Below are 16,345 nucleotides of genomic sequence, written 5' to 3'. Positions count from 1 at the left end.
AGGGGCCACTCTATTTTGACGATCACAACTAAATAACCTGTGGTGAGTAAGGTGACCGAGCTGCTGGGGGGACTGGGGTAGTGTCGGCAACGGGCTTGCGATGCTTGTTGTATTGCTGGTGTCTATAAGGTACGGCAATCGCTTACCATCAGGTGACTCGTACGCTTGATTGCCGACCACCTAGTTGTATACAAAACAAATGTACGTTTTTAACCGACATCAATAAAAGGAGTCTAGACAAGGGTTACAAGAGACAAGGGTCTAAACAAAAGTATCATCGAGGTCAATCTATTAGGTACTCACTACTACCTCTATGATTGTTTGTACTGCAAAATGTAATGTAACGTGCTATACCCCGTGATTTCACTAGCGTCAATTTGAGGAGAAAACTTACTAAAATATATAGCCTATAGCCTTCGCCAAATGGATATATATAATAACATAATATAAAAATAATTTGATTCATATAGTTGTTCCTCAGATTAGCGCATTCAATCAAAGAAACAAACCCTTCATTTTTATAATATCTTTAAAGAAACCTTATAACTACTTTTAATTTACAGATACAGATTAATAATATCTTTTTCCTTTTTTTTATTTTTTTATGTACCTTATATATTACATATCGCAGAAGTTTATAGTTAGTAAAAGTCAATATGAAAATAAAAAATTACATAAATGTAATTAATCACGAAAGCTATGGTTGTGTATAATTCGAAATAACTATTGTTCCAGTCTGTCGCACAAGAAGTTCCGAGCGAGAGTATGGACACGACTGGGACAACTATACAGGTAATACACAAAATCCTAACATGCACATAACATAAACACTGCATGTCTCAAATATATTAAACTTTATTTATTTACACAATGGTTTCTAACAGAGCATACAGTAAAATTATCCAATTACAGTAATACCCCGACTTACGCGAATTCGGAGTTACGCGATTTAATTTTCTCGTCTATTCGTTTTTTGTTTGACTCCCCCCACCCGCATTATTATTCGTTCAGTTTACAACAGGCACAGACGTGTAGTGCGGAATCGGCGCGTAGGTACATAAGTTACGATTTTGTGTTTTTTGGGAATCGACAGTCAGATCAATTACGAAAAATACCCCGCAAAACTGTACCCCGACTTACGCGAATTCGATTTACGCGGATAGCGCTCAGTCCCACCTATCGCGTAAGTCCGGGGTATTACTGTATACACATATATTTGTTTCATAAGTAATTGCTGCTCAAATTATAGGCATTCATTGATAATATAACGATTAATAAAATCTTGAACATGGAAACCAGTTAAAACAATGATGACAATTCAAATAACTTTGGATACATTAAAATAACTTAACGATTATTATAAACAAATAAAAATAATATTAATCTTGTAGACAAGAATTTTTAGAAAAAGCAAATTTACTTTTTGTTAAGTGTCACCACTGTCCAAAGTCAAATAAAAAGTAGACACGAGTACCGATAACAATATGACACAACGTTCGACAGACGGAGCCGGAGAGTGCGGAGTGTGCGGAGAGTGCGGAGAGCGCGGAGGGCGCGGAGAGCTCGGAGAGATCTCTCCGCTCGCAGCTGGCGGCCGCGCGCGCCGCGCTGGCCACCATGGCGGCCGAGCTGCGCGCCTGCCGCGCCCGCCTCGCGCGCCTGGAGGGGCCGCGCTGACCTGCGCGCTTACCTCATACACTGGCAGGGCATTTTCAACTAGGCCATTGGCGTAGTGTGTTGTGTGTGTCTTGATTGTGAGGGCACCCCCTCGGTCTCATGCCCCGAGTGCACAATATGTATCCATTTATATACGAATATATATTTCTATGTATATTTATTTAAATACTGCTATAACAGTATTACCTATAATAACACGAGTATTAAATTAGGTTAACTGAGGTAGGGCACAGCAGAAATTTGCTGCTCAAAATATGGAGCAGCCCGACTGGGGTAGTACCTCGACCTTACAGAAGATCACAGCTAAATAATACTGTTTTCAAGCAGTATTGTGTTCCTGTTGGTGAGTAAGGTGACCGGAGCTCCTGGGGGGATTGGGGATTGGGTCGGTAACGCGCTTGCGATGCTTCTGGTGTTTCAGATGTCTATAAGCTACGTAAATCGCTTACCATCAGGTGAGCCGTACGCTTGTTTGCCGACCTAGTGACATAAAAAAAATATATATAGTTTTTATTTTACATCAATCGTCAAATGATAATCAATGTGTCCTCGCACCTCTATCTATCATTCCGTTCGCCTCGCCTGATCGAAGTTTTCGTAACGCTCTCGTTACGCAATCACCAGCAGCCAGCTAAATTGTAACATTTATATTCAAATTAAATACATAGGGTATATGTAAATATTACATGAATATACTTAGTTATTACAAGCGTTATAGTGAACATTTTAATTCTCACATACCGTGTGATAGTGCCAGCCTCAAATAACTAACGTCTGTGATAGTTGACATGGTTAATCCAATTTATAAAATAAAAGATAAATGTACAATGTTTAAGTACAGACGGGAAAAATTATAGCTGCGAACAGATGGCGACTAAAGTTTGCTATCGCATCCTTGATGAAGAACCGAACAAACAAACACCAGCACTCGGATGAGACACAACACAGTAATTTGTGTATTATCTATACAACCATCTGTGTAATATAATTATAAAATCGTCTGTAAAATCTGTACAATCGTCTATAACTCAAGTGATATATTATGACCTAAAGAACACCGCAAACAAATGTTTAATTTATACACAAATTTGTCATGATCATGACACTTAGTGTAGTGATTACAACAGTTATTTATTATGACTATAATAAATATTATTAAAATTTATTGAGATTTATGATATTGACATTTATTAAATAATCAAATTTAAGAAGCTTAAGAATTATTTAAGAACTTGCCAGATATAAAACAAAATCATGTAAGTGATAAATGCAAGAATTAATGTATAACAATTTACATTAATACAGTAAATCTCTTTCATTTACAAATGTCCTAGACTTGGTTAGTTTACCTAGGACTTGTCTAATCTACTTTGTATAGTGGTTTTTGACCTTGACTCGGCAAAGAATAAACCTAAGTAAAGACAGAGCTCTCTTAAAATAAGTTTATTAGGAAAACGCACATTATTGAATATTTTATTCACTTAGAAAATAAAACACAATCTAAATTTAGTTCTATAGTGTTTTTGCAAGTATGTGTATATATTTTATTTAGTTTTTTTCTAAAATGTAATGTAAAAAATATTATAATAAAACCTTATTCTTTGATTACTAAAGCCATAATTGTGGAACGTAAAATTGCGTATAACTCGAATTAAACCAGTGTTTATCTAAATTTAAATATCACCCGATGACCTGTAATATACCATTACCTTTTAATTTCCATACATACAGCATAGGCATCAGACTCACACAAACATTGTCGAGGTTTGATTTTCGGTAAACGATAGTTATATCTTAACGTACGTTTTGAACGTATGATTATTTTAATTGTTAATATAAATGAATAAACCTGTAAACTTGTGATTTGCAATAAACGGTAAAATTGTTATTTTCAGTGTAATGCGTTGTAAATAAAAAACTATTAATATTGGGATGTAAAATAACATGTCCAAAAATCTATTAAGGAATATGATTACTATGTAATTAATTAAAATGTTAGTTCAGTCACCGCTAGTCTCACTGATATACTAATGCTGGTAATTGATGACAATCGTGGTAAATCATATCTAGGTAGAGCTAAATAACTGGCATGCCAGTAATAGTTTATCAGTGAGACATGTATGTGTATGTGTTGTACATTCTTTAGAAGTTGCCAAGAAGACAAACTATAAAGTAGCACAAAGTATTAGTATGAATAGTTTTGGTTTCAATTATATACCATTTGTGTAAAAATCTAAACACTTAATAATTAAGAAATCTGTCAAAATGTTTGTGTACTTAAACTAAATCACAACCTATGTTAATTACTTAACATTTAAACATTTTGGATTATACCAAGTTCTAAAAAGTCATTAAAAACTTGGCAACTTTTAAAACTTCTACTTCAAAGCCTTGAAACCTGAAGGTACTGGCAATGCGTGAAACCAATCCTGTGATTTAGTCAACATCGAAAAACGTGTTGCAATTTTTTACTTTTGTACTGTATATAGATTTATAACTCTTAAATTCTAAGATCTAAATATTGATTACATTATGTGTATATCAATTTAAATATTTTGTTTAACCTTAAATAATGGTGGCTAGAGACTAGGGGTAATACTTGCTATAGTGTGTTCAACGAGCCGAGATACCAAACGCAAACAAACCAAATGCGAGGTCATTCAACTATGAAGGGTTTTGTAACCTTTTTTTTACTCACACAAATTTTTAAAATGTAAAATATATTATACATTTTAAATTATATTATATATTATATTATATTATAATGTAATTTATATTTTGATAATTACTTAATTAAATTGTGTTTAACTCACTCCTACAGCGGGATAATTACAATAATTCTATACCTTTGGGGCATTTACTACTTATTTTCTCTACTTCTTTCTGCTACGGGCTCTACTCTCTACCTCCGTGCCTTGTATCAATTGATTTTTGATTAATTAAAAATAATGTACATAACATATCATGGCCCAGTTGGTGCAAATGCTATTTTAAGTTCATTCTGTTAACTGTTATTTAAAATTTTACGACTTTAAAATATTAAAAATACATGTTATGTAAAATAAAACAGTTTAATATGAATAAATTGTTTAATTTAAAAATATCTTTATTTTGTTTAGTTAAACTAATTCTATTCTTTTTTTTTATCTTACAAGCTTCGATTTGTTTTTCAATTGGCGACAATTAGTTGTAGAACACACTATCATTCTCCATCCATTTTTGTTGTTTTTTACATTATTCACTCCACTTCATTTGAATTGAATTGGATTCAAGTCTTTAATATGTGCACTGTTATGTTAATAAATATATAACAGCAGATTTCATGTAAATGTATGTCTATTATGGTCCTTATCAAAACGTAGCTGAAATTTGTCCTTTGGGATAGAACATTTAATCATCAATAAATGTAGATAGGAATATATCTGTCGATTAATTACTTCATTAATGACCATGTATGACCTAGTTTTTATCAAGATCTCCTTTTTACTACGCCTTTTACATGTAGATCAATATTTTGTTTGTGATTATCTTGATTTTTGCAGTAATTGTTTATATATTCAAGCATCTGATTGACTGAAAGACACAATATATCTCTGAAATAATCAATTAAGTGGAATCTCTGCGTTGTGACCGTGCTTGCAAAACATCTCTGAACTGTGCAAGTATAGCATTTTCTCGTTTGGCTCTCTCCTCTTTACTGAAAGCAGCTAAGGCTCTCTTCTCGTCCGCTGAATAAATCTGGTTTTCCTTACGTATACGTACAGCCTCCATACGTCGGTGCCTGGAAGTTGAATAAATGATTAGTATTGGTGTTTAGTTGTGGCTAAATTTATGTACCCTAACATATACAAATTATTATGGCCATTTGCATTCATGATTGTTATTATGGCCAATGCTATGAAAAAATTTTTGTAAGCAACACATTTTACTGAACAAGACTGCTTTTGTGTAGAACTTCTTTCATAATTCAATGTATTTATTTATATTTATTAATTATTAAAATAAAATATTTAAAAATTTTACAAATATAATTTGTACTTTGATAAAATTATACTTAAATGGAAAATATTGATTGCTCCAAATAACTGATAATAATACATTTAAAATCAAGACATAATATTTAAATAATAAATAATGCATCATATAACTTTTTAAAACCTTATAGGAGAAAAGTAACGTCATTATAAAGACATAAAGAGAACAATACGGTCATTCTAGATTCTTAAAATTTAATTTTTCTTTTATAACAGCAAAAGAAAATCCACAATACCTGCTTCCGCTCATAACATATCCTACAGATTCATACGCTGCTATTTCATCTGACGTCAGACCTATTTCACCTCTTCTTGGAATACGTTTTCCTTCAGCCACATAGGCAGCCATAGCGGCCCCCTCTCCTGGTAACAACGCTCGACCAAAATCTTTATGTCCTAATGCTGGGCCAGTGCGTGGGACTGGACCGTACGCCTCTGATGCCAGCTCTTCATCTTGTTTCTTTGATTTTGATGATTTGGTTATTGCTTCGATATCGTGTTCTTCTGTAAAACGTAACAGTATAAGTTAAAAAATATTCATTGTATGTTTTATAACTTAATAATAATTCATAATTTGAAAATTAAAAAAAATGTAATACAAATGTTTACAAATTAAAGAACACAAACAAAAATTTACCAAGCAGTTTTAAAGTCAATTATTTGCATTGTTGTAAAATTCAAGAACCCATGATGAAATGCAACATTATCATTGAGTGACATAGGCTACATTTTAAAGGCAGAAAACGAAACATTTAAATTATAAACATTTTTGAATATCATATCAAAAATTGACCGCTCCAGCGGGGTTCGAACCCGCGTCTCCGACGTACCGTGTCGGCGCTCTAGCCAATTAAGCTATGGAACGATACACCCGCTCGAGCGAAATTTTCGATATGATAATTTTAAATTACGGTTTAAGCGAACCGTGGCGCCGTCTATAGTGAGCTCTTTACAGAAACCCGTAACTATTCAAAGTTTCATATTACAATGAAAATCTTTGACAGGAGACGACACCGTGCTATTTTTAATATCTAAGATTTTATTTTTGTGTTACCCACATTAGGAATTCTAAACATTTTTGAATATCATATCAAAAATTGACCGCTCCAGCGGGGTTCGAATCCGCGTCTCCGACGTACCGTGTCGGCGCTCTAGCATTTAAATTATGTTAGAAACCTAGTCTACTAAAAAGTGTGCTGAAAACTTTTAAAGATGTAATTTTACAGTTATTTATAACCTCATCATCATAAAAAATAATCCAATATCCTTGTTACACATACATCATAATTTAGGTTTGCTAAAAGATTATCATTCAAACAACACTTACTTCCTTTTTCAACCCAAATTTCTTCCTCACTGCTTGAACTGCTGTCACTGCTAGAACTTTTAGATTTTTTCTTTTTAGCCTTTTTCCTAGCCTTCTTTACTTTCTTAAGCTTTTTCTTTAACTTTTTGAGTTTCTCCTTTGTGGCGTCTTTGTCTTTTGATTTTTTACTCTTTTTCTTTTCTTTGTTGCTCTCAGAGACTTTTTCTTGTTCCTCTTCTTCAGAACTGAAAGGATTGTAAGTATGAAATATCGGCAGGGTTAACTATAAATGAGTTTTTATGAATAAAAACAACATTATAATGAAAAAAAAAACACCAAAAATTGATTAAGGTTTCATTTAATTTTGCATATTTCACTTTATTTAATTTACCAATATTACAAGATTGTCCAATTAAATACAAATATAAGCAATAAATAAGTGCTGTAAAACTCACTCAGGCCTAGTTGGTGATTTTCCCCACACTGAAGATACTCCAACTTCACCTATTCTTTCCCTCTCCTCTCTTCTTGCATCGAGGAATTCTTCCTCTTGTGGTTTATACCGGCCTCGTGGAGCAGGGCCGCCGCTACCTAACCCTTAAATAATATTTTAATTCTTTATTAATAAGATCTACATAAAATAAAAAATTTACAATACACTGAGTTAGAGATTTTGTCAAGATAGTTAAACCAAATTTAAAATAAAATTTTTATATGCTCCTAGTTTTTTCTCTTGATGTATTGTTTCGAAATCACGACTGTTGTTTTTAAATATATATATAGTCTATTTTTGACTTCATATTTGTAAAATTTTTAAGAAACATTATTAATACCAACTGAAGCAGTAAATACAAATCATACCTCCACCTAAGCCTCCACCACTGAATTCTTTATAGGAACTGTGACCGCGGTCACGATTTTGTGTTTTTTCACGATCTCTAGAGAAATCCCTATCATCTCTGTGACGATTCCTTCGCTCCCTGTCCTTATTATCCTCGCTACTGCTACTCCTACGTTTATTGCCCGTATGTCGTTCGACGCTGTGTTTCCTTTCCCTGCTGCCATTTCTACGTCGATCGTTGCTGTGGTCTCTTATACGGTCTCTGCTCCGACCTCTCTTCTCACGATCACGACTCCTGTTTTTCTCTCTACTACGACTTCGGTGTCGATCTACACTACGATGTCTACTCCTTTCGCGCTCGCCTCCCATTTCTAGATCCTAGGTCCTTATTATATAATACTAGTTATTTCACATTCATAAATAATGTAACTCATTTAATGTGTTGGTGAAAATGAATCTAAAATATAAACTATGTACAAATGTTCCAATATTAAACATGGAAATGACAATATCACCAGTGAGTTCAGAGTTGTGACAGGAAGACGTTGGTTCTTGTTTTCATAAACAGATTATATATGAATCAATCGTTCTTTACTTAGGCCTTGGTAACGTCAATATTAACAAAATTGACACAGTCGTATACTTTTTTAGTATCTTGTATTACATATTTTATATAATTTTATGAATTTCAATAATAATTAATAAAATTATAAAATGACTATTGAACCAGAGTCACTCGGACATTATATTTATAAGCTCGCCATTAGGCTAGACCCTATAAGTATTGATGTTTGAATTAAGGGTACGTTGAACGTACATTAAAGTTCGTAACAACTTTTATTAATGCTTATTCGATCGCATAACGCTAAAACCACTCGTTGTGGCCGCTCTTATTAATCCCCACTTTGTCATACCACGCGGGGATTCCCGCGCGTCAAGTTTAAGTGCTCCCGCACACATACAATTATAAGTTGGCCGACTACCGAACAACTAAATTGCGTACGTTTACAATTTAGTTGATCAACTTTATTTTTTTGGTTGATTAGCCGCAGACTATTCGATTTGAGCAGTGACATTGTTGCTAGCGCGGTGTGTATGCGTGAAAATGCGGAAAAAAAACGCTCTAATTGCTCTAATAATAGAAAGAAGACGAAAACTTTTTTTAACTGAGGTAGGGCACAGCAGGAATTTCCTGCTTAAAATATGGAGCAGCTCGACTGGGGTAGTACCTCGACCTTACAGAAGATCACAGCAAAATAATACTGTTTTCAAGCAGTATTGTGTTCCTGTTGGTGAGTAAGGTGACCAGAGCTCCTGGGGGGATTGGGGATTGGGTCGGCAACGCGCTTGCGATGCTTTTGGTGTTGCAGGTGTCTATAAGCTACGGTAATCGCTTACCATCAGGTGAGCCGTACGCTGTTTGCCGACCTAGTGACATAAACAAAAAAAAAAAAAAAACAAAAGAGAAAATTTTGGGTGGACCCTATATTATGTAATAGATTAGGATATGGGAAGCATCATACATTGCATCCTAAACTCAGATGTTATCCAGATAAATTTTTTTCATACTACAGAATGAGTATTTCGTCTTTTGTAGAGCTCGTATATCTAATTGGGCCAACAATAATCAAACAGGACACACCTTTCCGACTCGCTATAGCCGTTGAAGAAAGTATTTTTTTTTATATATAATTAATATACATCCACGGCCTTTTGAAACCCATGTCCTTTTTTTATTTCTAAAACATGCTATTTTTTTAAAATTAAGGTTCATCTATAAGTTCTTCTACTTTTTCGTTTGCAACAACTGATCGGGACGCAGACGTCGTACGCGTCGACGAAGACCCGGGCGTAGGGAAATCACACGCACGCGTGTAGTCGTCTTCTATCTTGCCGTGCGACTGACCAACTTAGTTGGATAGTCAGCAAGCCTGTATAAGGTAACCGTGCTAACGAACAGTTGGACAACTTTTTAATTGTACGTCGATCGGAAGTGAATTTCGATTCTGATGCGATCGGTATCCAATTAATTAGTTGGACAATTTTTAGTTGGAGAAGATGAGCGGGCTAGCATATGTCACTATACCTATTAGTATACTCTGCGATTTAGTTGGCCAACTTACAATTGTATATCTGCGGGAGCACTAACACTTTTCGCACGGAGTGGTAACGTCAAAGGTAAAAATATCGTTATTTAGTGACATCAGAGGTAACGATATCGGTGTTTTACCGGTAAAATTTGAGGTTAAAAAACGTTTCCGTTACATAATTTATTATTATCGTTAAGAATTTTAAGGTATAAATGGTATCGAAAAGAATTACGCTTATTAACCGGTATTTTATAATGGTAATTGCTAACGTTTATACTAAGTCCTGCATTAAACCAATCAATCAATTTATTGATCAATCAGATTATATGTAAATTGAATGTTGCCTATTGAATAAAATGGCATGTGTGATTTTTTTTTTTCTAAGAACTGTATTCATACTGTACACAAACGGAATTTAACTGGATTAACTTAGAACTATGTATTTCAATATTATAATTTTTTGGCGTTTTCCGGATTTTTTCCTCGAATTAATTATTGCTTGTTTCGTGAAAATATTTCAAGTTAGTAACGGTAATGGGATGGGATACTTTAAATGAAAGCTTAAATTCCATGAACGCTCGAAAAAGCAAACGTTCGAGAATCAACTAGTAATATAATCACATATGAATATTTTCAAAATAATTTGAATTCGACAAATGTATTTACTTATCTCTTTTTTCACTCCGCAATCATCTCAATCATGCTTTTTATGTCGAATATTCAACGTATTACAAACATGTAGTAGGTGCTCCTAGCATGTATTGCTTTAGAGATATTGACAACCTCTTTTAGCGCAGTTCACGGGTCTTAGGTGCGATTTCAGCATGAGTCTGGTTGTAATATTTGTATTTATACATACTGTATTTTATTTCTACGTAAAGTCTAAAAAATAGCCATAACAGTCGACAAATAGCGATAATACATACTTTGCTACGTGTTAAAAAATTGTTTGCTGGGTTAGAGAGTCACCCACAACTCCTAACACGAGACACAAGAGAGAGAGTAAAAAAAATCCTACAGAATCTTGATCTTCTTTTTCAAAACACACAAAACCAACTTCACTAAAGCAAAGCTTATACCATAAGAAACTACAATGACTCACCCACAATAAACTGCACTCAGATCTTGAGACGGCGAGAGAATCCAACCCAAAAAAGAAAAGAGAAAAGAGCAAAGAGCCCCGCAACACACGTCCTGAGCCTTATATACAGCAAACCCAGTGTGTCGCGACACAACTACCCCCTAAGGTGAACCGCAACGTAATACGATACGAGGGTATTCCAAAAAAAATTAAATCAGTCGCCTAGAGAAAGTAAATAGCAACGCTAATGCATAACCGTGCCACTACACATCAGCAGGAACGAAACCAGGCGCTATTAAAAATATATGCTACAATACCCCCCCCGACAGAGAAGAATTTTGCATCTCTGGCAAAATTCTAAAAAAAAAACTAATGTAAGGAGAGAATCTGGTAAGCTCATGAAGGGATTATAAAATTTAACTCCAAACTAAGAGAAAAAAAAAATTTGATAGATTAATCATAAGAGATAATCGAATTACAAAAACACCACATATAATTTTGAATTCACTGCAACACTGTCTTACGACCCAAACATACGTCACTAACATACAACATCCTGAAATTCAACTATCAACGTGCGTTAACCGACCTAGACAATTAACGCTCTGACACTCAGAGTGACGGTCTATAAATGAGCACCACTCAGCAGCTACTTAAAATTTTTAATTTAACAATTTTTTTTTCTTTTTAATCCATATTTAATACCGTATTCCCGATGTAGGCTTTAGAATGTGCATAACACAATTAGAATCGAATATATATTCAATAGAATAAAATAATATGTGGAATCGCCACCCGTTCCAGAGTTAAGTTGTAACACAACAACAACAACTTATGGCGTAGGCTTTAAACAAAATGATATGAGTGAGTAGATACGTTAGAGATGCACCCAACACACACAAATTAAGTTATTGCTCAGTGGAATAACTCAACAAAAATAAACACCAAAAGTACATTAGAGACGTACCCAACACACAACTATCATAAGTCATGTACTTGTATAAGCACAAAATAAAAAAAAAATGAGATCATCACCCGTCTCAAAAATGGAATACGTAATATAGATTTAAAACAAAAAGAAAACACAATATCAATTACCCTTACTACCAGAACTTCCTGTTAACTTCAAATCTTTAATATGCCAGACCCCAAGATCTTTACCATTCATATCCTGTAATACGTATACAAGAGGAGATCTTTTACCAACAATTCGACATTTGATAAATTTAGGCGCTAATTTCTTAGAAAAGTATTTATCTTTATCACTCAAGAAGTAAGTTTTCTTATAAACAAGATCACCAACATTAAATTCCGCAGTCCTACGACGCAAATTATAACTTGAAGTATTTTTTAAATGAGCGGCATACAACCGAAATTGAACTTTATCGAAAATACTCGCCAACTGACCTAAGTTCTCCGCATAACTGTCACGAGGAGTAAAAATCATATTTTCTATACTATCAGAGTCCAAATAATGCGAACCACACGACACTAACTCCCTACCGAAAACTAAAAAGGACGGAGTGAAACCCGTAGTTTCATTTACCGCGCTGTTAATTGCAAATTGAATTTGAGGTAAGTACCTATCCCACGATCTATGATCCTCATCGACAAAGGATGCAATACAAGTTAAAATAGTACGATTATATCTCTCGACCGGATTAACCTGTGGAGTATAACGTGGAGTAAAATGAACATTAGGAACATTGTAACTTTTAAAAAATTTGATACACTCATTACTAATGAATTGCGTACCATTATCCAATATTACCGACTGTGGAATACCATGAACTAAGAAAACATTATCCTCAATTAACTTAATTATTACTTTGGAAGTTGCGCGCTTCATAGGGAAAATTAAACAAAATTTTGAAAAACAACAAGTTACAACCAATATATAATTATTTTGTTTTCTACTAATAGGCAATGGACCCATAATGTCAATTGAAATAACCTGCCAAGGACGGACACAATTCTTAGGACGACCCATGACACCTAATGTCAAATGATTTTGAGCTTTATATTCTAGACACTTAGAACAATTATTGACATAATTTAAAACATCTTTATACATTTTCGGCCAAAAGTACTTTAAATTTAATCTTTTAAGAGTTTTAAACATACCCAAATGACCAGCAGTGGGAACATCATGATTAATTGATATTATTTCCGAACGATATTCCATAGGAATCACCTCCTTCCAATCAAACTCCGATGTTAAATAATTTTTATTTTTAGACAATCTAAATAATTTATCATTTTTAATACAATAATTTTGAAACGATGCTGGCTCATTAGCGCAGCCATTGAAAATATTAAGAAACCATTTATCATTACCTTTATAATTTGAAATTGAAAATATACTACTCACGGGAACCGAACGACTCAACGCGTCAGGAATGACATTATCACAACCCTTACGATGTTTAATATCGAAGTTAAACTCTGATAACCTAGTACTCCACCGAGCCAAACGCCCCGACGGGTTTGACAATGATAAAAACCACTTAAGGGCACTATGATCCGTGTAAACTGTAAATTTTTTACCATTATCAAGATAACAACGCCAATGTTCGACCGCTGCCAAAACCGCCAATGTTTCTCGTTCCGTAATACCATAATTTTGTTCCGGCTTGGTAAGTGACCTACTCATATATGCAACAGGATGTTCTTTCCCTTCAAAGGTCTGAGAGAGCATCGCACCAATCCCATAACCACTCGCATCCGTGTGAACTTCAAAAGGTTCGTTATAATTAGGACACCTGAGAACAGGAGCAGAGACCAAACACTCCTTAAGCTTTCTAAAAGAACAATCCGCCTCCTCCGTCCATTTAAATGGAGGTGCACCCTTACGAGTAGAAGTTAATTTATTTAACGGTGCCGCCAAAGAACTGAAATCCTTAATAAAACGACGATACCACGACGCTGTCCCTAAAAAACGTTTTACACCCTTAACATTGGTTGGAGTGGGAAAATTAACTATTGCAGAAACCTTATCCGGGTCCGTACGCAACCCGTGTTTATCGATTACATACCCCAAATATTTCAACTGACTCCTAAAAAAACGACATTTATCAAAATTAATAGTAAGATTACATTCTTTTAAAATTTCCAATATTTGTAATAAAATAGAAACATGTTCATTAAAATCCGCGGTTGCAATTATTAAATCATCAACATAACAACAAACTTTAACCCCGAAACGGTTTCCAAACAACTTATCTACTAATCTCTGTTGAGTGGCAGGTGCGTTAGTTAAACCAAACGCCATACGTTTAAACCTGAATGTACCACGTGACGGAATATAAAAAGCCGTTTTATCCCTATCCGATTCCTGAATCTGAGTTTGAAAAAAGGCACTACAAAAATCGATTGTTGACAAATAATGAGCATCCCTAAGATTATCTAAAATTTCTGATATATAAGGCAAACTATATGCATCCTTTTTGGTTACCGCATTCAGTTTCCGACTATCCAAACATAACCGATAGCTACCCGTATCCTTTCCCTTAGGAACCAAAAGTACCGGAGAACTCCACTCACTCTGACAGGGTTCGATGACATCCAACTCAAGCATCTTATCAACCTCCTCCGAAAGAATTCGTTGTTTCTCAGGAGACATCCGATAATATCGTTGCTTAATGGGAACAGCATCCCCAGTATCAATTCTATGAGTAACCACGGTAGTCAACCCTAAACCTTTCCGCTCAAAAGAAACAGAACGAAACTGATTAATAATGCTATCAACAATTGAACGCTGATCGCTATTTAAATGTTCATAACCCGTAATGACGTCATCCGAATTATTACACAAAATAGATTCTTGTTTAAAACTAACTGAATTAATATATTTCGGACAAATTTTGAATATTTTCCAAAAGTCAATGCCTAAAATGATATCTGAATTAATTTCCGGAAAAACAAAAAATTTTATAAAATGAAGTTGATCTTCGAACGCAACCGGTAAACACAAGTAACCACGAGAAAACAACTTGTTCCCGTTAGCCACAACCGCAGAAATAATATTATCTTTAAAAAGAGTATAACCTCGTTGTAAGAAATCCTTATAAAAATTACCCCCCAAAATTGATATAGACGCACCAGTGTCTAAGAGACCCGACAACTTAATGTCATCTATATGTATAACAGCATAATGCCTATTTTCAATACATTTATCATTACACAGAACCGAGTTTAATTTATACGATAAAAAATAAATTGAAATTGTTTTAAGCCAAGAATTCCAATCAGATTTAGAAAAATTAATATTATTACTAGTTTTAACTCGGTTCCAACTTACTCGTTTTTTTAAATCTTTAACCCCATTATTATATTTCGATTTACATTTAACACAATCGGGACGCTTAACATTAGGCTCACCGCAACCAAAACAAAACACAACATTCCGATCCTTAAAACAATCGGCATAAGAGTGAGAAAACGATTTACAACGTTGACAATAAACAGTACGATTCGACGCGCGATCACCGATGGAATTAATGCTCGGCTGAATTTTACTATTGCTATTATTACTCGGCACAGAATGTTTACGCTGAGACGGCAATGATGTATGAGAATTATTGTAAGACGAGTTAGTAGGAGACGAAAATTGACGAGAGAATTTATGCGTTGAAGGAACAAAACGATTAGAATTAAAACGATTATTTTTATTAAAATACCCCTGATTATTAAAATTATTCGAATAATTAATTTTTTTAAATGAACTTTTAAAAACGTTTTTAACTCCAGTATTATAAGCTAAATCAGGTGCAACTAAATCATCCGAGACATTCTGTGGTTCGTGAAAATCTAAAAGTCTACTTTGAACATTCTCATAATTACGACACACATTCCTAAGCTGATCAATTGACGTTATATCCGATGACGCTAACATCCCTGCGTAACAAGGTCTAACGTTGTGTAATAAAATTTCTAATTTAAATTTTTCCTCAGGAGGAGTAGTCAATCTGTTAAACATTTCATCCATAACAGCCAAATAAATTACAATAGACTCATTCACCCCCTGAGTTCTATTTTGAATTTCCCTTAATAATTTGTAATCAAAATCTGGTTTATCGAAGTCCCTACGCAAATACTCTAAAACTACTTTCCAATCTGAAACCCCAGCACACACACTCCTATACCATTTTAAAGCATCGCCAACAAACAGCTGTAACGCAAAAGATAAAACTTTGTCATCCGCAATGCGATGAATAGTACAATGTTCCGTAACCCGGCGTATAAAAGAGCGTACGCAAGATTTACCGTCGAATTTAATTTTACTTAAATCTCCTAAACTGTTATGATCACAATGAA

At 34.2% G+C, this 16,345-nt stretch overlaps 1 protein-coding gene across 1 annotated transcript; it reads right to left on the bottom strand.

Annotated features, from left to right (window-relative positions):
• Positions 1-4,754: 4,754 nt before the first annotated feature.
• On the bottom strand, positions 4,755-8,396 carry LOC123655147 (NKAP family protein CG6066). The gene is made up of 5 exons (XM_045590984.1): positions 7,879-8,396; positions 7,473-7,614; positions 7,039-7,262; positions 5,948-6,215; positions 4,755-5,458 (listed from the first exon to the last, which is right to left on the bottom strand). The coding sequence occupies exons 1-5, from the start codon at positions 8,225-8,227 to the stop codon at positions 5,284-5,286; spliced, it is 1,158 nt and encodes a 385-aa protein (XP_045446940.1). The 5' UTR covers positions 8,228-8,396; the 3' UTR covers positions 4,755-5,283.
• Between the last annotated feature and the right edge of the window lie 7,949 nt (positions 8,397-16,345).

This window comes from Melitaea cinxia, chromosome 7, assembly GCF_905220565.1.
Source record: "Melitaea cinxia chromosome 7, ilMelCinx1.1, whole genome shotgun sequence".
Classification (NCBI taxonomy): Eukaryota; Metazoa; Arthropoda; class Insecta; order Lepidoptera; family Nymphalidae; genus Melitaea; species Melitaea cinxia.
Note: the sequence above shows the minus strand (reverse complement) of the source record. Positions and strands in the feature narration are given on the sequence as shown.

Excerpts from the sequence above, each read along its gene's own strand:
- LOC123655147 (XM_045590984.1), bottom strand. The coding sequence starts at position 8,227 with ATGGGAGGCGAGCGCGAAAGGAGTAGACATCGTAGTGTAGATCGACAC. Across the intron at positions 7,615-7,878 it reads TGGTGGAGGCTTAGGTGGAG|GGTTAGGTAGCGGCGGCCCT; the intron begins GTATGATTTGTA and ends ATATTATTTAAG. Across the intron at positions 5,459-5,947 it reads TATGTTATGAGCGGAAGCAG|GCACCGACGTATGGAGGCTG; the intron begins GTATTGTGGATT and ends TTCAACTTCCAG.